The sequence below is a fragment of the Triturus cristatus genome, chromosome 2_1 (genome assembly GCF_964204655.1).
Source record: "Triturus cristatus chromosome 2_1, aTriCri1.1, whole genome shotgun sequence".
Taxonomy (NCBI): Eukaryota; Metazoa; Chordata; class Amphibia; order Caudata; family Salamandridae; genus Triturus; species Triturus cristatus.
Genome location: NC_140581.1, coordinates 1,154,909,758 through 1,154,931,533, shown reverse-complemented (window position 1 = coordinate 1,154,931,533; position 21,776 = coordinate 1,154,909,758). Strand labels below are relative to the sequence as shown.

The following is a 21,776-nucleotide window of genomic DNA, read 5'->3' as shown; positions in this document are numbered from 1 at the left end:
TGATGAACATTATTGTTGACTAAATTGCTTCGCTCCTGTCAACAGGAGGGACTGTGGAAAATGTATTCTTTATCTTGACACTCGCTCGGCCATTTTGTACTCTTTTCCCCATCTTGTATCTGCATACAACAGCTTGTGTGCAGGAATGTTCACCCCTGTTTGCCCTTTCTGGGCCTCATGAGTCATCTGACTCCTATGTGACTTTCTGAAACGGGAAGTTTCTTAGATTTTGCAGAAAGCTACGTTCTTCTTTGTATGCCTGTGACGATCATTCAACCGTCACACGGAACATCTGCTGATATGTTCTTCACGTACACCTCTCATGACTTTGTCTTCTTTGTCAGCTTGTGCGCAGAGGGAAGGGGGGGTTAAGGGTATAAGAACTATGAAGGCTCTGCTGTGACCAGATTTGCCTCCTCAGACAGCTACGGGTGTCTGTTGCTGATGCTCTCTTTCTCATGAGATTAAAATAAACGTCCTTTCTCTCTGTGCTCCAGTGGTGGTCTCACTTTGTTTCTGGACCTGAGGACGAAGGGTAGCTCTGCACCTTTGGGTGGTCCCTAGGGGCGCCCCCCCAAATGCACACTGCAAAGTACGACGCCCTGAATCTCCATATGTACTGTTTTACGGGTCTCCTCGACACCGTAGCTGGCCTGCGACTAACCGGAACTGTTGAATTTGCTGTGATAGCCCCAGACAGAGCTACCGACTTCAAGGAACTGTATATAAAGCCTATATTTTCATTATTCATAGTTTGATCACTGTATGTTGGATTTTTATCGTTTTGATCTTTTTTAACACAGATAAATATGGGATATTTTTCAAGAACTGGTGTGGTGTCCTTTTGTAGCGTTCTCACTGTACTACTATTTATGCGCAAATGCTTTACACATTGCCGCGGAGATAAGCCTGACTGATCGTGCCAAGCTAGGAAGGGGGTGAGCATGGTTATTTTAGACGTGTAACCCCCTTATCCTGAATAGAGTGGTGGATTCTGTCTGGTTTAGGTGCATACCCTAGCCAAACAGAAAACCCATTTCTAACAATTAGCATATCAGTTACTCAGAATACATGGTTTTCTATCAAATATGCACTTTCTATTTTAAGTTCACATACTCAAAATATGTTTTTCTTTTTAGTGATCTTCTTCAATATGGTCAGGTTAGAGTGTTTAAATTAAGGGAGCTACTTTCAATCATAATAAGTAACTGTTGTTGGCGTCATCTCTAAATTAGTCAGACACCGCCACCACGTGGCAGACTGTCATTAGTGCAGGTGTTGACAATTAAGTACCGAGCAGTAGAAACCACCGCCTCAAAGTAAGCACTGCCCCTGTGCTACATTATGTGGTAGCATGGCTGAGGCAAATACCCCAGGAATCAGATAAAACAATGATCAGACTAACTCTGAACAGCTGTGACCTAATACATACAGTATTATTACCTGGAAAGGACTCCAAAGACTTGTACAGACGTATACTTGATATTCAGAAGGTGTGGGAGAAGGCAGATCTGTTCCGAGAAGACAAGATAATGTACATAGTGGCTTGCCAAGTAATAATCATGTTTGGGGATGAAAATTGCACACTAAGGAAAGGAGGGAGACTAAACAATGGACAAGAAACAATAGGGCAACTGTATTAAGAGAATCAATACATAACCTTTGAAGAATTCAAGAGAAGAAATAGTGAACTCTGAGAAGGGTTCCTTCCATTTACTGAAATGGTTGCAAAAGACTGAAAAGCATGGGGTAAGCCTTCCCTATTGTATCGGTCAAACAAGATGAATGTGGTAATCTGAAATCTTGCAAATTTTTACACCGTATCTAGCATCCAGATTACCGGCTATTCTTCTTTTCACAGGATGGGAAAAGTGGGAGATGAGCACCCTCTCGAGTCAGGTCCTTATGGATTGGTCCTGTGATTCAGCAGATGGTGTGATCAGACACCTTGTAATGCATCTGTAGGTCTATGAATGCTATTGAAATATCTAATCATAGGGTTGGTAAACCTTTTGGGGGAATTGGACCGCAGGTATAGACTAAAATCGTTCTACTGGGCCTATCCTCTGCCAATGTATAGCTGCCCTTGCTTGGAAATACACGAAGGTTTTCTTCTTTGTAGCGAAATTAGTGATCTCGCAATCTGTGGGTCTGCCTATAAGGTCTGTTGTACATCACAGAGGTTTTCACCAAATTGAGATTAGTCATTAAATGGCATGTCTAGAATGCTGGACACTCCAGGTTACCTAGAAATTAAGTACTTCACAGCGAGTCATGGAGTTGAAAGGCCGCCACATTAGGAAGTCATCTAAAGTTGGCAGCTGCTATCCACAGAAACAAATGACGGCTGTGTCTGTCATCTCCTGTCTTCTTTCAGGACGGCCTTCGGGCACAGGGCTATATAGACAGATAGTGCTTTTATCCCCACAAGGTCAGTCATACCGGCCTAAGATCTTTGGTTATATTGCCAGCGATTATTGATGCAGCTGCAAAGGTTTTTGCATTTTTCCCCCATCATATCCATCTTCCTGCCTTCCATGCCCAAAGGAGCTGTGCAAAATGATTTGAGGATATTGTATTGAGGTACTGAACCACATGAGACAGTCTGCATTGGTCTGGTGCAGCAGGCTTATTTGTGTCATGTGTAGGGCTTTATACTTCTTCTCCAATTTTGGTATGGTGTGGCCAATACTGGTCAGGTTATTCATGTACTGAAGGCCTTCCTCCCTATATGATTTATGGTGGGGATCATTTTGACTGAGTTACACAATTTATCTGTGAGACTAAATGTTTCCTTTCTGCGTCGCAGAAATGGGTAAGTTAAACTCTGTGGATGATTGTTCCATGAAGCTGTGGAAGTTCCTAAAGTCATCTGAGAAAGTCGCATTGCATTGGTCAGCAGATCCCTCATCCTGGGTCACATATCTTTTTCTTATATTTCTTTTTATTGATAATCAAAACAATTGGCTTCACAATTCACAGTGTCATCGCATATTAAAGTTATTACTCGGAAACATTGGAATAATCACCCTCCCTCTCACCGGTGCAGGGTGCAAAATCACAGGTCCGGTTCTGGGTCACATATTCTCAACTCATCCTTACCCCATTCAGTCAGGCTGGGCTGCATAATAAACAGCCAGAGAGCATCCATGTGCATGTGAATTGTCTTCCTGCTCCTCTTCTTCCTACAACATCTCATCCATAGTGGCAGGCACTGGCATGATACAGGCATTTGGGACACAGAAATTAAAGGTTTAGTAGTTGGTCAATGATTCTGATGGAAGGTTACATCTCCATGTGGGCAAAGGGGGGGGGGGGGTACAAGTAGCAAAGCATGTCCTTGTGAGGGAGAAGATTTGGCATTGAAATCCTGTATTAAGCATTTTATGACATTCAATAAATCCAGAGGTATTTAGACCTTTAGGGGCTGGATGTGTATTTAAGTGCTTGTCTTCTGGAGGTCCTTGATACAGTAGTTCTTGGTGGTAGAACAATGCAGTCAAACAATTCTACCTCATTATTTCTGCTATGAAAGTCCTTCAGGCAATTTGGGAATTAAGTGCAATGGAGAAATTCTTGCAACAAGTATTGCCATAAGCCAAAAGACTACTTTCAGTTAAATAACATGGTGAAAGCAATAACTATGCAGTCAAATAGCTTTTCTGTCTTCTCAGGGGTACTGAGTTTCTTCATTGAATTAACTTTCCTATTAAGTGAGATATTACTTTGAAGGGGCAACTGTGAGTGCAGTCTAATAACTGTTGTCTGGTTCTCTCTTCTGAAATATCAGCATGTCCACAGATGTTGCCTCATGCTGGTCTATACAGTGTTCTGGTGAGAAGTGCCAGTCTTTGCAGGAAACTGCAGGGAGCAGGCAGATCGGCCGGTGTAATATGGGGAAAACATGCTCAGGTTTGCAGTTAGACTTAAATGTTTAACAAGGTGCAATCCATATCAAGTGCATCCTTGTGTAAGTGTTGGAAATTTGCACTTTCTGCAGGTCCACCCTGGATTTTTTAAGCCTTTTGATGAACACTGTTTTTGCTGGCTACAGAACTCTGTTCACTTTACCCATGATAATCAGTGGTAAAGTGATTTTGCTCCTTTCAACATGGTAACATTGTTATACCCCTAATTGGCATATTTAGCATACCTATAAGTACTTAGTATATGGTACCCAAAGTATACAGAGGGCCTGCAAGTTAAATATCACTAGTAAAACGTATTTTCAGGGCTACCACAATAGCCTGTTGGTGCAGTTTTAAGTTTCCAATTTGACCTGTCAAAATAAACCCCTTTGATAGGCCTAAGCCTTCCTTTTAAATATTAATAGTTCTCACTGTCACCCACTAGCTCATGCCAGGCATAAATGTGGGATCTCCAGGCATCCACTTCAGAACTCTCCTTGATTTGTGGAATATCAGAAGAGGACTGAGTCTGCTGTCTGGGGCCTGAGAACACCCTAGAAGAGTGCCCTGCTCTCCCTCTTGGACCCAGGACAAAGAAGTGGACATCAAGGGTCATGAGGCTGACCTCCTGCTAAAGCAAAAGGGATACAACAAGCTCCAAGATGCCTTTCCTGAAACTGCCCAGCTGATCAGTGGCTACTGGACCTGGACTGCAACCTGCGAGTCTATAAGTGCCTCCCACTGAGGTCCTGAGGGGCTTCAAAAGTGTACTTCAGTAATGGATTGAAACTTAAAGGACTAAAGATATAAGGACAAATCTTTGACCAGGAAAACGTGGGTTAGTATAACCACCCGGCGCTTCATCATTGTCAGCATCAAATTGAGCCCAAGTCATGTACTACAACGACCATTGACTATCATTGGCTTCTAGGCATGATTTCTACTTCAATCTTTTAAAGAAATCATACATCCAGTTCTCCTTATTGGATTTTTGTCATTTTGGTACCTTTTTATTTATTACATTTTACTTTATTTTTTTTATTCAATTTGGGAGTTTTATTGTGTTGCATTTCGCTTTTTAATGTTTTAGTACCACTAATACTTTAAACATTGCTTCTAAGTTACGCCTGTCTGCTTTGTGCAATAGCTACCAGGGGTGGAGATCAGATTTAATTGGTTACTTTTGTGGTTCACCCTTACAAGGATTTTGATTATTACTTGAGGTGGATACTTAAATACCGTCAACTAATAACAGTTTCTTACAGTGGGTACAGTTCAGCACCATGGAAACCAGTAAACCAAACTGTGCATAGTTACTCTGGTGTTGGTAAGCATCCCATAATATTCAGTGTGTTTATGTATCGGATTCAAATACCCTTTAAGCCAATCAGTGACTGTTGCCTGACTGATCTCTCCTTTCGAGGATTGGGCACATAATGTGGGGAATGTGCAAGCAGTTTATCTCTTTTGTGAAGGTGTTTGCAGTGGCTATGCCCTTGGTCATGGTCGTGGAGTAGGCGTTGCTTCTCTAAGGCTACACACTGGACTGCTGGAATTAGCATGTTCCAGAAAAAGTGAGCACAGAGAGGTTTACTTGCTCCATTCAGACAGACTTGAATTCAGAACCAGGCACCCAAAGTCTATCTTGAAAAGACTAATGAGTGGAGGAAGGAAAATTAAAAGCACTTAGCAAGGGGATAAAATATACTTTCTGGTATCCACGGTCTTTACAGAACCCACAACAATCCTGGCACTACATACACAATGGGACCTTCCTAATTAGCTGGCCACCCTATGTAGGCAAGCAATCTTTGAACTCACCTTTTTTATGCAGCAGAAGCCAGGACGTGGATTCAACCCCCACGGATAGCCACCCCACTGTGCACAGCCTCTGGGGGTGTGCCCCATGGGTTAGCTGCAGAAATAACTGCCCATATCCTGCCAACCAACCACAGGCACTCACGCCACCCCCTTATTTAAATAGTTTTCCAATACTGCAGGATTTTCGCTAGAACAGGGAAGTCCTACTGGATACAACGAGAGCCCCCACAGGATTGCAACATTCCCAATATTTAAATAAATAAACATTTGGCCACGGATGGGGTCCTTCTGGGACCACCCACGAGTCCAGGGGGTCAGGCTACCCCTACCCTCCCCCTTATACTGGTTTTACTTTTTTATTTTCAGGACACAGGACAAAGTCTCCATCTCCTGAAATGGCAGCCACAACATTTCTCCTCACGTTGCAGCCAGTCAATCATGTTGACAGAAATTCTGTTTAATGGCAATAACAAATCACCATCTTTTGGAAAAATAATTTTTTGTGGTTTGCTGACAATTGACATTATTTTCAATTATGATTTGACAGGAAATTAATAGTATAAAGCTAGTGAGGCAATTTTTTGGCTCCTGAAAGCCATCACTTACTGGTGCCCTGGGATACAGGCATGGAAGCTGACACAGCGAGGTAAAAATGCAACCACAAGTTTCGCATTTCTTTTGTAATCATTTATTTACAAGTCAATAAAGTGCAAAACCAACACAATGTTGCAGAAATTTCTGAAAAAATATTTCAGCAAGAGGCGAAATTACAGTCTTTACAATTACATTGTAAAACCAGGACACACACAACCAGTGGTCGCAACTGTGACATGAATAAGGATTCCGACCAAAGTGAACCTTAATTTACTTGATAAACAAAAAACAGAGAGTGAATTCCACAGTGATAAAAATACACTTTCATAATCTTTGAACAGAAACACCAAACAATATCTGACCTTTGTACAAAACACGAACAGAAAATACAGGCTGTGAGGGATATACTGGTTGTAAAAACCCTCGAGTTTGTGAAGGCCAGGATGCCTTTTTTTCCTGTTTAAGGTGAGTGGATGTACCAAAACTGCAGATTTTATTAAACTCAATCCTCGCGTGAAATGATGGCCTTATAAATTGGCGTGTGGTGCAGTTCATTTCCTAATTTGGCTACTATGGTTTTCGAGGCCAATTTCACAAAGCAAAGTGGTTCCTAGAATACTCAACAATACTCAACAAGGAGCGAGTTGTCCATGCCATTAAAAAACGATTATGTGTCCCTTTTTACATAAAGCACAACATAATTATTAGTTTTATTGTATACCACTGACAGAGGAGCCGAGCGCCCAGCAATCTGAATGCGAACAGTTCTTCCAGGGCGTAATGAATGCGCGTGATAATCGCTCAAGACAACATGGCCGCCTGCTGACAAAGAGGAAGCGAGCACAATGAGAGGAAGAACAGGGTGCGGCCAATAAAAAAGAATGCGGCCTTTCAAACTGCGAATGCGACCATGATTAAAGCTTCCTTTCACGTCTCCCTGCGAAGCGATAAACCGAGAGCCACCCAGTGCTGAAAGGTCCTGGAGGACAGCCAGGGCAGGAGACAGCCGAAAAACGCAGTCACTTCATAAGCCACTGGTCTCCGGGTGCAGTTATTAAACTAAGAGACCAAATATGTCCCAAAAAGGAGGCGACGGACGCCTCTTAAAGAATCCACGTCCCTGCTCACATTTTCAGTTTTTGGAAAATGGCTCTCTTAAATGGAGACCGGGACTCTGTGCAGGCAGATGCCCAGAGTCCATTTCCTTCTAAACTTATCACACCACAGCGAACGGCGCTTGTTGACTAGGATTCCATTTCCACGTTTGTAATTATTTTGTGCCACAGACATTTTCAGTTTTGTTGTGCTAGCAATCAGGCGCTGATTGCATCTGGCAGCGCTTCAGACGTTAGGGCAGGTAATTTTCATGTGATTAGCATCTCAGAGGCAGAGTGAAGTTAAGCAGCAGGGCTTTCAGGGCACTGAAGGATTGAAACACTGTAGATTAACTACTGACCAGTACGCATGGAGCAGGGGTGCAATATTTGTTAAAACTGAAAGAAAATACAGGACCAGAGGAACTAAACTTTCCTGTCCAGCAGGGCATTGGAAGAGACAGGATAAGTGTATTAGTATCCAGTGGAAGCTCCTAGCAGCAAAAGAAAAGAAAAAAGAAAATGATAATAACGTAATGTCATTATCATTTTAGTTTATCCTCCTGCTACAGCAGCTTGCGTGAGGGGGCGGGGCTGCAGGGGGGAGTGGTAGAATACTCCGAAGTGCGCAATGACTGTCTGGCCAGCTCTCTCGGGCAAAAACAGCCATGCACACTTTCCCTGTTCTCCATACAGGCTGCATTACAGCCTGCGTGGAGAACATGCCCACCCCTCCAGCTCCTGGCTGAGTGCGGTGTCACGGCGGTCAGACCAACCACAACGCTGCAGCATTGTGAAGACGTCATGCATTTTATATCTAGTCTGGGAAGTTAATCACTCCAAAACGACAGCCTGTTACAGAGCTCATTATTTTCTTTAGAAATATCTGTTTTTAAGCTGAAATCTGATTTGTTGTTGTTCCACTGGTAGTCTGGGCAGGGCCCTCAGTGAACCGGATGTTGGAATCCTGACATAGCAGGTATTAAAGGTGCTTTACCCATGATGCAACGGATCCTAGAATTGTCTCATGCAAAGCCCTCAGGTAGCAGTTGCTAAACGCCTACATGTATTATTGCTTATAACTCAAAACTGCTCTGAAACAGTCTGTTGAGAAAGCAGAACTAAAGCAAGATTTTCTTTTACCTACAGTAAACTCTTTGCCATGATTGAACACTATTTATGACCAGTATTACACCAGGGGACACCTCTGCCTACATAAGCAATCAGTCGGTGGATCTTAATTTTTTCAGATTTAATCAATGTATTTTTACCCCCCAAAAATGTTTATTAATAAACATTTATAAAATGTGTATTAGTATAACATTAAAAATTAAATGATTTATTCGATGATCCCGAAAGCAGAAATCTCAGACTTCGCAACTAGGAAGTAATATTAAAGTATAATTAGTGCTTACATGAATGCAAATGTACATAAATGCAAGGATTTCCCATTGATCTTGCCTTATGCACAAACTGGACTATCACTGACAATGCACCAGCTTGGCACTGAATTCCAGTGTTCAGACAGGGAGGTTTTCATGTACACTACTATAAACCCTCGCTGGTGAATTGACTCCCTCTTTTACCAAGTGAAAATCTGAATCCACTGAAAATGATAATTAAACATGGCGTGTTAATTGAAATTCCTATCATGCCACATTGCAGGTTCAGTTAGATTCAAGTTTGTGATCAGCCAGTCTACGTTCAACTGATGCTTTTATAAGCTATCCTTGTTGCACCTTTTCAGGGGGTGTGGGATTTAATGTGATGCACATTAAGAACACCCAACGGCTTATCCAGGCCTGGAACAATTTTACACACCAAAAATAATGTAACTTACATTGAAGAGGTAGCACTGAGATTGACAACTGAATGGTTGGCTGAACAACAGGCACTGAGATCAAAAGGGAATCGGTGCATGATTGAATGTGTAAAAGAAGGCCTTGTGACCTTGCCAAAGGAGCCTTAAAAGATGTACTCATTGATATCTACTCAATCCAAAGCACAAGGGTTTACAGGGTAAATGAGCGAGAAAGAGGTTGTGAAACTCCATCTAGCTGAAGACATACTAATGCACAAAACATACTCGCTGAGGAGAAGGACTGCATTTTATAAATGCTTCAAAAAAATATTTAACATTCCTTCTTATAAGCACCTACACATAAGGAACGTTTCCAATAGAATCTGATCGTTACCGTAACCAAATGGATATAACCTGAAGAGTAAGGCAAGCTTAAACTTAAAAATGAAAGCATCATTGGGAACAATCATGTGCAAGATGATATTTCAGGCATAGTTCGAACGGGGTACATCTTTGAACTTCCAATGATAATCTAGGGGTGTCTCTTGGCGCAAGTTACATTTCTGTTGATGTCTGCAAACTTCTTTCTATTGCTCAATTGCTTGTTATGAGGAACTATCAGAACCTTGGAACTGCATGGAGGCACCTGTAGGGATTGGCTGATTCTGAATGACATACCCAAAATATGTGGTATCAGTCTGTGATTTACATTCAAGGTATCAGTCTCTGTAACAATAAAGCTGGAGAAGAAAATTTTAGTAAACAGTATTTCTTTATCGTATATTTTTTTTTGTTACTAACAAACACGTTTTTTTTAAATTATATTTATCGAGAGCAGTATACGAATAATTCTGAATTCTGAAATTGACCAATTCATTCATTTTACATACTGCTTGTTTAAATGTCACTCACTCCTTTGCTAACGTCTAGCATCTTGGGGTCCCCGTCAGCCATTATGTGTCTCTCGCTGAATTGGAATAATGGTAGCGCGCTACCAGACAGCCTGGTAATTAAAGTCTGATGTCAAGCAGAGATTTCTGTGCTAGAAGATTTTACATGTTCTTTCCTCCCCATCAGGATACTCGCTTGATCTTTCAAGTTGATCCCTTGGGGTCAATTTTCTTTAAATTGGAGTTTGATTTACATAGAAACACTGTGGCATGCACACACTTGGCTACATGGTACAGTAGGCAAGGCATGATAGGCTGTGAATGCTTAATAGACAACAACTCTCGCAGGATTCATTATTAGTAGCAAGAGGATGACAAAAATTACAGTAACACAGGATGTTAATTTAATTTGAGAGTTTTGAAATATGGTAATAAAACACCTTTGCTGTTTGCACCGTGTATTTGGACGAAAACTCTTCCTACTGTGAGAATGAGAAATTGCACTTTGAGCCTAAGACACATTTGCTTTTCATTTTGCAAAATAGTATAACCTCCACTCTGAAAAAAGGAGAGCGTGTATTTGTGGAATATTCGTAAACTTTTCTGAGGTGAAAAACTGTGAAATTTAACTGGGATATTCAATCATCACATTGGCAATCCAATACCCTCACAATGGCATAAGAATATAGGCGTGAGCATTATCAGCCCAAAAATTACGCCATAACTTAAGGAACGGCTCCCCTACTCTCCCACCAACTAAAAATATAAATCCTAGTCACAAAAACAAACAACCACATTTCACTAACTCCGTTCCAAGTTCCAAGACACAGTACACAAACAAAAATATAAACAGACAACTGATGGCGCATTCGAACATTGAGGTCCAAAATCTGGCAGAAACATGTTCAATTAACCTTTAACAGATGAAGCAGTGTACCAACAAGAATAAAAATAGATGTATATATTAAACTGCTATTTTATGTACATACCCTAGCCATAAATAAATCAACAAAAACAAAAATACTATTGCAGAATTACTTGTGAAGATGTGGAAATCCCACCACGATGAAATTTAGTTCCTGTGTTGTACCAAACACATAATGGGCAGGCAGATAACAGTTTGGAGGCATAGGTGAAATAAGCGCAGGGGCTGACATGCCAAAGCATTTTATTATATTTAGTCCGTTGAGGTGTCGCCCATCAATTGGCACCAAAAATACAATCCAAGCATTGCATCATTAAATAGTGTCACTCATGGTCATGTGGGAAAAGAAAGATTAATGTCCTTGGAGAGCTGCTCCTTTCCTTTTGCATCTTTGAAGACAGATCTTTGGATGTAGAACTATTGTTTAAATTACAAATAAGCAAATTAATGGCCTTTCCTGTCAGCCTTTCTCTTGTAACTCTTTAACAGACTCATGAGAAAGAAATGCAGTAGTGCAATAGTACGATAAATATGAAAAGACGTGTTCAACAAGTCAAAGGTCTAAGACAGCATGCCCTCATTTCAAATGTTGGTGCTGGAAATTCTCTGTTCCACCATACTTTGTGATGCCGCATCCTTGCTCATTGGCTCCTTTCCACAGGAAGGATTGAGGTCAGTCATTTTTCTACAGGGTTCGCACAGCAACAGGGTACAGCAACGACAAGTGTTCTGCTCCCTTTATAGGAAGTTTCTTTGTGGTGTAGAAGTGGATTACTTCGGGGACACTCTCAAATGGAGGGCTGTTCTGACCCAAAATATACTTGTCTTTGGTTTTTGCCAATTTCATGTGCATGAATCCTTGACTGCTCCTATAAAGGTAAAAAAAGGTACAGGAATAAATATAACATGTAGCAAACACAAATGCAACCACTTTTCCCCAGTCATAAATATCTTTTTTCAGACTTAAAAGAAATATTGTTACTAGTTTACGTATACAGTTTTTAATGTTAATGCAGAATTTAAGAACACTACAAACTGTAGTAAAAAAACCACCTAAAATATCACTAAAGGAGCTATCAGTTCAAGTTTGAGAAGTGGGGGCTCACAGGACTGGCAGTGGTTGAGAGTGGGCACCAATGGGGATGGTTGAGGTCATATAGCATTGTTGTCCTGGGGTCGGTCCTACAACGTCTCTGCAAAGGAAGCAAAATACAACCCTTTCTGCACTTGACACTCAGGGTAGTGAGCAGGCACAGGCATCTCATGGAGTTAATGTGTGTGTGTGGGGGGGGGAGCAGAGCTTAGAACTCAACACCAGCAGTCCAACACAGTGCGTGTATTTTTTGTTTTTTTACAAAATAAAGTACTCAATCACACAGCAGAATTAAATATCACTCAATCCAATTAGTGAATACAGGATGAGACTCCAGATTATGGTTTCCCCATGACTCCCCCCTCCAATGCTCTCTCCTGTCTGTGCTAGTCTATTTTAAACCCCAGTAGTCTGAAACAGAGGCATGAATTAGGCAAAGGTGGAAATTCCACTTCCCGCAGGTTCAGATGCGCAATTAGTTTGCTTCGCTTACTTAAGCAGTCCTTCTATGAGCATTCCTCAAACCGTGAACATGGCTTCTCCTCCTGAACAAACTCTCCTTCTACAGGGCCATGCAGACTTTTACTCCCTCAACAGGTAGGCAGGTGTCTAGGCACTAGGCAGAACCTCAGCTCCTTCAGCAGAAAGTTGATGCTTCACGGGATGTCCCCCTCACTTCTGGGAGACTGGCTGACAGGCAGACAGCAGTCCTTCAAGTACTCTGCAGAGCACTTCCTTTCTTGGCTAGGATGAACTTGGAACTTGAATGACAAGTGCTGGTTTGGATCCTACTTTTATACACATTTCTAGACAGTGGATGTTGATACGCTATCTCGACCTTCAGAAACTGGTTTTGGTTGGTACTCTTTTCAAGTGGCCGTCTCAGGCTGCTCTCAAGACACAGACTTTGTTTTACAGCAGGTAGGCATTGGGTCTGTTTCCAAGCAGAAGCACTCAGAACATGTCTACATTAGAGTGTGAATGTTCTACACATGGCAGTCATCAGCCTTCATGAGCAACCAGGGACAGACAAAAGGGCAGGCCGGACCTAGAAACATCCTCACCTTGAACAACAGAAATTGCAGTCCCACCCTCCCTTCTTCTGCAGGAAATCCACCTTTTCTGCTTGGTCACCCTGGATTTTTTGCCTTTTGCTGGGCCGTATATTTTCACTGGCTTTAGACCTTTGTGCATTTTACACCTACTAACCAATAGCAAAGTGCCTGTGCTCCCCCTTTAAACATGGTTGGATTGCCTGATTGGTATGTTTAACTTACCTATAAGACCTTAGTATATCGTACAAGGAGCACCCAGGTTAAAGGTCATTAGTAACCTGCAGGACCTAATGGCCACCACCTATAGCAGCAGTGCAAACATGGCCACAGGCCTAAATTGTAGCCAGACTGCAGTTTTAAACCTGAAGCCTGACCTGTCAAAATGACCCTTTTAAACAGAAGAAAATGTCAGTTTTAAATATTAAGTAACCTCCCATGAAAGCCTCGTAGCCCACAAGCTAAGGTGATTGATATTTAAAAGTAGAACCGATAGAATCAGTACACAAAGCCCAATACAATTTTCACTGTGGCAGGCCTAACTGTCCTATGTAGGAAACAAAAGTGCATGTTGAAATACTAATACTGTATCTTGGGAATGGGACCAGCTAGTTAAATAATGAAACAACTTTTTTTTAAAATTATTAAACATCCAATTCAATGGTGAACGCGTATGTTTAATAAATATTAAGGAAATGTACATTTTCCTAACCTAACGTTCCTGGAGACCATTTTGCATCAGCTCTCCAGCTTCTCCCGGCCTGTGATTAGCCTCGATTAGGTGTGAAAAAGGCATTAAATACCTCTCAGGAGCAAATAATAGGCTGGCCTGAGTGAAGAGAGAAGGACTCCTCTGAACTCCACATAATATGCAGGACGGTGTTGTGGGCCTCATTTTCACAGCAGTGTCAAATCCTGCTTGACAGGTCTGTTGAGCCACATGTAACACCCGGGGTACTCTTCAAAGTGGGAGAACAGAACAGCAAGACATAACTTGTGTGTTCACTGTCTAGTTGCTGAAGAACCCTAATTTTCTCCAACCCGACATCGGTCTATGTGTTTGTTGTGGGCACAGCACCTGCGCCAATCAGATTCTAGTATTAGATGTGGAAGGAGACTAGAATTACCACAGTACCCTTCCCACACACATTTCCAGCCCTCAGAGCCTACTTTTAGTGTAGCCAAAAACTTTCACCATCTTGACAATGCTATCACACATTGTATTTTGGTTTCCTGTTTGCAGTAAGGCAAACATACACTACTGAAAAAATGGGTAGGGTTTGGCCCAGGAACTTTTACCCCATTGGTTATGGAGGAGCCAGGAGTCATCCCACCCACTTGCTTGTGACACATCCACCCACCCACTTCAGAACTCCTTCTGGACACGAAGAGGAACAGAAGAGGACTTCACCTGCTGGCTATGTCTTGAGAAGAGTTCCAATGGATGGACCAGCTTCCAGTTGTACCCAGGGCAAAGACGTGGACTCAAAGGTCGTAAGGCTGATCTCCTGTTCAAGTTACAGAGATGCTACAAGAGGCCTGTGACTGCCCAGCAAACCAGTTCCAGCTAGATGTGCCCTGGATCCTGCTGTTGGCCTCTGGTGGGGTGAGTTCTGAGACCCAAGTGCTGTACCTGAGGTCCTGAAGCTCTTGGCTGTGGTGTCTGACTGGGTTTCTCCTACCACCCCTAAAAACTTGAGACTTAGAAACTCTTTCAACTTTAAGACCTACGAAGGGCTTGGACAAATCTGCAAAGCTGATTTGACCGAGGTGTGTTGCTGCTGCAATGAGATTCAGTTTTGACCCACTCTGATCTTCTCTACAGCAGCAAATCCAGTTCAGCAGCACCTCGCAGGAACGTATCCGGCCTTATGGGGCGCTGTTTGACTAAAGGCTTTCCCCGTTGAAGGTTTCTGAGCTCGTTTGAAAAAGTGACTAAGTGCAAATGTAGAAATCTTGAATGGGCGAAGTCGCCTAAAGTATCTGGTTGGCAACAGGAGTTCTCTTGGTGTGAAATTCAAATGTTTACCTCTCAGAGCTTTTCCCGCCAAAATCAATGGCTTCACCAGGACCACATTCAAAGGCTACATAACCCCGAGGAGGTCTCTTCGAATACTGCTGCCTTGCTCCACTGAGGATTTTTGACTTCCATTTTTTAAACTAAGGCCCAAGGTACAACCTCCAAGCAGTTGAACCTGGTTTCTGTATTCGACCAGCTTTCCATCATACCGATTCTCAAATGGCGTTTGGGGCCTAGTCTTCCTTGACCAGTTGGCCCTGGTTGGTCTTTAAATCTTTTTGGTGCTATTTTGTATTTAAAATGTAAAAAATCCAAATCTCCAGTTCCACTCATTCGATTTTTGTTGTGTTGGTGCCATTTTATTTATTAGAATATACTAGTTTTTTGTAATTCGGTTTGGAATTTTTATTGGGTTGTGTTTGGACTTTAGCACTGGCTTAATATTTCATAAAGACTTTACACAATGTACTAGGTTAGGCCAGTCTGCTCTGTGCAACATCTACCAGGGGGTTGACCTCAGTGTAATTTAGTGGCTTTGAGGGTTTATCCTGAGGAGTACTGTGATTATTACTTTAGGTGCCTGGTCACTCCCTTAACTAATAACCCAGTTGCTTACATCTGCCATCAAGCCAATGATAATATTCAGGAAGAACGAAACTGCAGCCCCTTGCTAACAAAGTCTTCATGCAACTTCTATAGATAACTCTGTATCCATCCTGCACTATTCACTGTTTAAATCGCCTACCTCCAAACACAGGAATGCGGGTAATGCATTGTCACTGTCTGGAGAAACTGTCCTCTTCATTCATTGTGCGCTATGCCAAACCAGGGACATTCTAAATGGATCCCAGTGGCTTGAGTACTCAGACTCCTTTACACACAGATTAACTTCAACACATACTATACCTTTACATGCACACTACATACATACAATATGTCCACACAAGGTTTTGAGTTCCACATATCAGCTGAACTTTACACTAGAAGAGTAAGTAGGCCATACTCTCAATGACATAAATAAAAAGGTCTAGTCAAATATAAAGTTACAAAACAAAGTATGCTTCCACTGACGCTTTATGTGCTAAGCCCAGAACAGATACAGTAGATCCCTGTCTACTATGAGAGCACACTTGATGCTTTTCGAGGTCACAAACCAGGTCTTGGACATTGCATTATCAGTGATAGATCTACACCTCTTCACACACACTTGATTAGCGGGACGCCATGGACAAAATATAAGTCAAGAAGCAAGTTTCACGGTAACTGCCAGTTCATTATTCCGGGGACATTCCTATTCCAACAGCAGCCAATTATATACCAGTAACTTTTTTGTTTAATTATAATTTGATTGGGTATGCAATTTACCAATCTTCGAACCTCCCATCTGCAAAGGTGTGACCTCCCATCACATGGTAAATAAAACGTTTTAGTGCTACATTTGTATACCTGCATTGGCAGGTAAGTACTACCGGATCAGCAGGCATGCAAAACAGTGTCTGCAGTATCAAAATACTACAATTCTGCCCTTGACAATAAAGCCCGTCCTCCAATCGTCAGCCTCACCCATATCAAACTTTTGAATCAAGTCAGCTGTAGGACAAAAAAATGGTACTTGGGTATGTACTAAAGGCAGAGAAATCTGTAATGACAAGTATGCAACCACCTTATGGTAGATGCTGGTTCCAGCTCTTCGAAGTGACATGCTGTACATTTTTAAGAAAAATGCATCCCTGTACAGCAGCACAGCTTTATTTCAATAAATGTTTCTCCTTTGAATGTTCCACATAGCCACTGGTTTGTGTTCGCCTGAATGGGTGTACCTGAGGCAATGCTGCATTAAATCCCATATTAAGTGCTAGTCAGCAAGGCTGCATCTTAGTGAATATTGCCATGGTCTTCTTTGAGAATACTATCTTTTAGCACATCGGGATGAAATCAAGTTTTTCTTTTCGAAGATCAGTGGATCTTAGCTGAGCTCAGGTGGTTGTGGACTCAAACACAGAGTAAGTACAATTATTGCCTTTGGTTCCATTTTCACCTCAGGAACACAGGGAATGCAGTAGCAGCCTCTGCCCTGAAATCTCCCCAAGCTGGCAGCGTTTTCGACATCAGACACTCAGGCCATAGGCCAAGGACACAGAAACGCAGCAGGATTCTATGTATGTGAAAGCAAGGGCTGCAACAGTCATTGCATGGCAGAAATACCACAAAAGGCAGCACCACAGAAAATACCAGTGCCAGGCCTCATCAAACCCGAAACTTCAACGCTTGTTGCATTTTGTGATGGAGGGGTCCTTTCCTAGTGTTGAGGAAGCCGTACTCCATTCTTTGTCACACCCACAAAAAGGGACTGAAAGAACCACTTACTTTGGGAATTGGAGACCTCAGGGAAGTGAAGCCAAAGGGTCCGTTTTGCCAGCTCTGGGACCCTTGGTGAATATCCTCTGGGAATTTTCCATTGAATTCATAGATGCTAGCCTTACTGAATAGTCTCAACGAATGCATTATAGTCCTTTGTCTTGTTAGACCCCAAACGTATATTTTTCTGGTCACGGGTTAGATGGGCTGTCAACATGGAATAATCAGATGAAAGTTTTACTGTGGTGGGTAGTGTCACTGGCTCAAAACTGATCGATTATCTCCACGTGTCTCAGGGCATGGATATAGCAAGATAGAAAGCATGCAATGTTTGCCATGAGAAGAAGAGGCTGCCAGAAGCAACAACTTTTTATCCCATAGAGTCCAGTCTCTTGAACTCTCAGTCTAGAGGAGACATCGGAGAGGTATATATGGGTTCAATTTTGGATCAGAGGCTTGGACCACCAGACTTTCTGGTGGAGTGTGCGATGTCAAGAACTTCAGATCACACAGAGCAAGCATGTACTTTCAAGCAATTTGCCTCTATACTGCTAGGGAAAAGGAGGGGACTCCCAAGCAACCAAGACAGGGTCTAATAATGCTTTGATCAAAGGTAACAGAGGCTCTGAAACTATAGAAGGGGGCTGCAATATCTATTAAAATGTTAGATTGCGAGTAGATCGAAAAGTCAACTCCAATGCTTTTGGGGCTTTTCCTATCACCCTAGTGAATGAAAAGTCTTCCTCTGACGGAGAGCCATATGGGTCAGGGTTATCTCCCATTCTGGAGAGACACTTAAACCACATGCATTGTGTAAATCAAGATACAGGCCAGCGACAATGTTACAAAAGGGGATGCCGTTACTAACCTCTGAATTTTCATCTTCTGTACGGCCATAATCAGTATTGGCAAATTTCTAGGCCAGGAAAGAGGCTGCACCAAGGGTTTGTTATCAAACCGGTTTTAACGTTCTCTTTTTGCCGTTCTCATGATTTCAATGGACTTAATGGGCGGTATCGAAACTGCCTCCACGGACAGTGCTAATGTTGACACTGTGCATGGTGGCAAATGCATGGGACAGCACCTTGGCTGGCACGGACTACTTTGAGATGCTGAGTCCAGATCCTGTAGAGACGAGGAGTTGTGTCTCATCAAGATCAGACCTCCTTCAGTGCCAAACCCGCAAGATCGGGTCCACTCTTCAGGCAGAGGATAGCCGAGCTGTGGTGAAAAAATTCAACATTACTTGCATGGTGAGATGATTGCGTCAGAAACTCCTACCCCTTTTACATATGTTAGATTTGGTGCAAATGACAAAGAACTTGGATTCGTTTTTCTGAAAAGTTCTGGGAGAAGGACTGCTTCTTCAAGAAAGAAGAGGATATTTCCTTACTACCGTGGTTTTCCTGCATCTGTGGGAAGATCACTTGGGACAACGTTTCTTATTCGAGGACTTGGGTCGAAGCAGAAGGGGAATGCTTCAATATGTTCCTTACGGTCTTGGACAAAAATAGCTTGACCCGCCAGTCCCTGATGGACATGCAGATTTCTTGTAGGTCTGAGAAGGATGTCTTCCTGTGCCATCTACAACAGGGTTTAAACCTGAAATCTTAGGAGGAGACATTTGACAGTCGCTGTTGAAAAGCGGAGGTATTTTGTAGATTAAGTACAGAGAAGCGCTCTGGACCCGCATAAATGAGGTATGCAAAAAAGGAACTGATGCCAGTGCACCAGTTGGTGACTTATATACTCCAGTGGCATCTAAATTCACAGGAAGTAGCGGCTGAATCAACATGGAGAAACTTGGTTATGCTGGTGATCTATTGCTGCGAACAAGTCTCTGGATCCTGTCGATCATCTGGAGGGCATTCATAAGGTGATGAATTTGAGGGAATATAAATCCATCAAAAACGTGCACATAAATCTCACAAAACGAGTCTGCGTATCAGATGGATACAAAAATACAAAGAAATCAACTATGAATAATTGTGTAGGAAGCATTCTGCTTTGCTTTATACACTTGATGGTATTTTAATCGAAGTCTTGCAATGAAAAGCAAAAGTTATAAATAAAATATGAATCACTGTTGCGACAAGATTTTTACACAGTGACATGTTTACTGATGCCTGAGCCGTGTTAACATGCAAAGGGCCTATTCTCAGGAGGCGTAGGCTTGTATAACATCTGTAAAAAGGTTACTGAAGTTAGTTCTAAAAACACAAATTTTGATTTAAGCTTCTCATTCAATGTTTCTATCGGGAACTTGTTTCCCAGCATGTATCAATATATTGTCATTGCTCAGACGCCTTTTCTGCATTCAACTGACAGTGGAGGACGATCGGATTTCATTAAAAAAAATTAAAAGAACGTTAAGCTTAAAGTACTGAACTGCGCATCAACCCCCTTCACAAAACACAATTCTATATTGTAACAATTAACACCTATCTCTCCAAAACAAAACAACGTGAGAATGTACAAATGCTTCCGGCAGCAAAGACACTAAAATGGAATCTTACTGAGAAACTTTTATCAGTGCATTAACTTCCTACCTGGAAGAGTTTGACCTAGATTGCAGGCGCTTTTGTGCTCGATACAATGCACTCTGCTACAAGCAAGGGGAACCTCACTGCAGCACTGTGTACACGTCAACAAGAGGCACAGGAGAGACCTTGCGGACATACAGGAAGAGAAATTGTTCATTCCGTGAAAGAACATGGTCCGCCCGAAAGCTGATCACCAATGGTCATCTCAGACATCAGTAGGTCCAACTTACAAACTTCCAATATGGTGGGGCAAGAGCTTTAACTCCTTTAGGCCAGGGACCATTGCTAAATAAGAACACTCACCATGTCTGAAAGTAAAGTAACAACACTTCCTGAAGCCATTTATATCCAGTCCATTTATATTCTGGAGTCTACAAATCGCATGCATGGGGCTGTCATAGCAGACTCCTAATCTTGGAATCATTTCTACCGTATTAGGGTGGATTTGAGCACAGCTTGGAGGATGCAGTAGGGCGGGGCAGGGCTTTTGGAGTACTATCTAAGTGGCTGAACAGCTATGCCAAACCCCCTCAATTGGACAAATAAAGGCCTCCCATGTAAAGGACTGGCCTCAAGACCCAAAATGGACTACAACAGTGTGGAGCCTTACACAGGAGCTGGAGTCCTATTCGGTGGAAGGGTTTCCAGTTCAAGTAATAATGCCTTTTCAAAAATTTGCCCTGTGGAGAGCACCACTATTGTGTTACACATGATGTTACCGTGCGAGTTAGCAGATATGGGTCATAACATTTGCCAGACTGTAACCACAGATATCAAAAACAGCACTCATGGTGTAGGCTTCAGCAACAAAGTGTGGCCCGAGGGTGCTCACGGATGTCACTGGAAGTGAAACCATCAGCATTTGTGTCACGGAAAGTATGCAATGTAATGACGCAGAGGACCTAATTCTATAGCTCTTTCACCTATGCACCATACAAAATGTATATTTGCAGAAATCAGCAGTCAAAGCAACTCTGAATTCTCCTTTTTTTCCTGTTACTGAGTGTGGTACACAGGTAAAGCGGTCTCTTAGCTAGCCCGAACCACATGAAAATGTTTCTTTTCATTTAAAACATGCATGCTGCACAAACAATCCACCAAAACTCAAAGCAATTGTGCAATGCTGATACTTTTTCCAGAAACAAGTGGAGCAAACGGCTGACAATTCTGGTCTTGTGATTTCGAGCCAGATACTATTGCTGAAGGGTGTGTTGCAACAATTCGGCTAATGATAAACTTGCCTCAGGGTCAATAGTTATGCGAAGAGGACAAATCGATTTAGGAAAAAGTGTGAAGCCACACCCAAAGAGGAATTACTTAAACCTCATTCCCAATCCATAGGTTGAGGAGATGTCTAGTTAGGACACCTCAATCGAGCTGAAGCCAGACGAACACTGTTTTTGATGGGAAAAACATTGGCTGAATTTTAAAACAAAGACAGAAAAAAATGAAAATACATTTACATAAAAATTGGCTTTATAGAACATTAATGTAGCATAATCACTTGAGGATGAATTTTGCCTCTTTTGAACTGCAAAATCATCAGCTACGGAATGTTTATGTGCCGTGCCTAAAAGTGCCCTCAGACACCAACCCTGGTTCAGGCCCCTACTCCCATTTACCATAAGGATCACCCACTAGAGGAGTTGGTGGCAAAGTCACCCACCCTATGAAAAG

At 42.2% G+C, this 21,776-nt stretch overlaps 1 protein-coding gene across 1 annotated transcript in view; it reads right to left on the bottom strand.

The window, feature by feature from the left end:
- Positions 1 to 6,401: 6,401 nt before the first annotated feature.
- Positions 6,402 to 21,776, bottom strand: part of SHB (SH2 domain containing adaptor protein B) — a 362,891-nt gene continuing 347,516 nt past the window's right edge. The window contains exon 6 of the mRNA XM_085636591.1: positions 6,402 to 11,902. Within this exon, the coding sequence (XP_085492717.1) occupies positions 11,719 to 11,902 (184 nt within the window). The 3' untranslated portion in view covers positions 6,402 to 11,718. The remainder of the gene's footprint in view (positions 11,903 to 21,776) is intronic.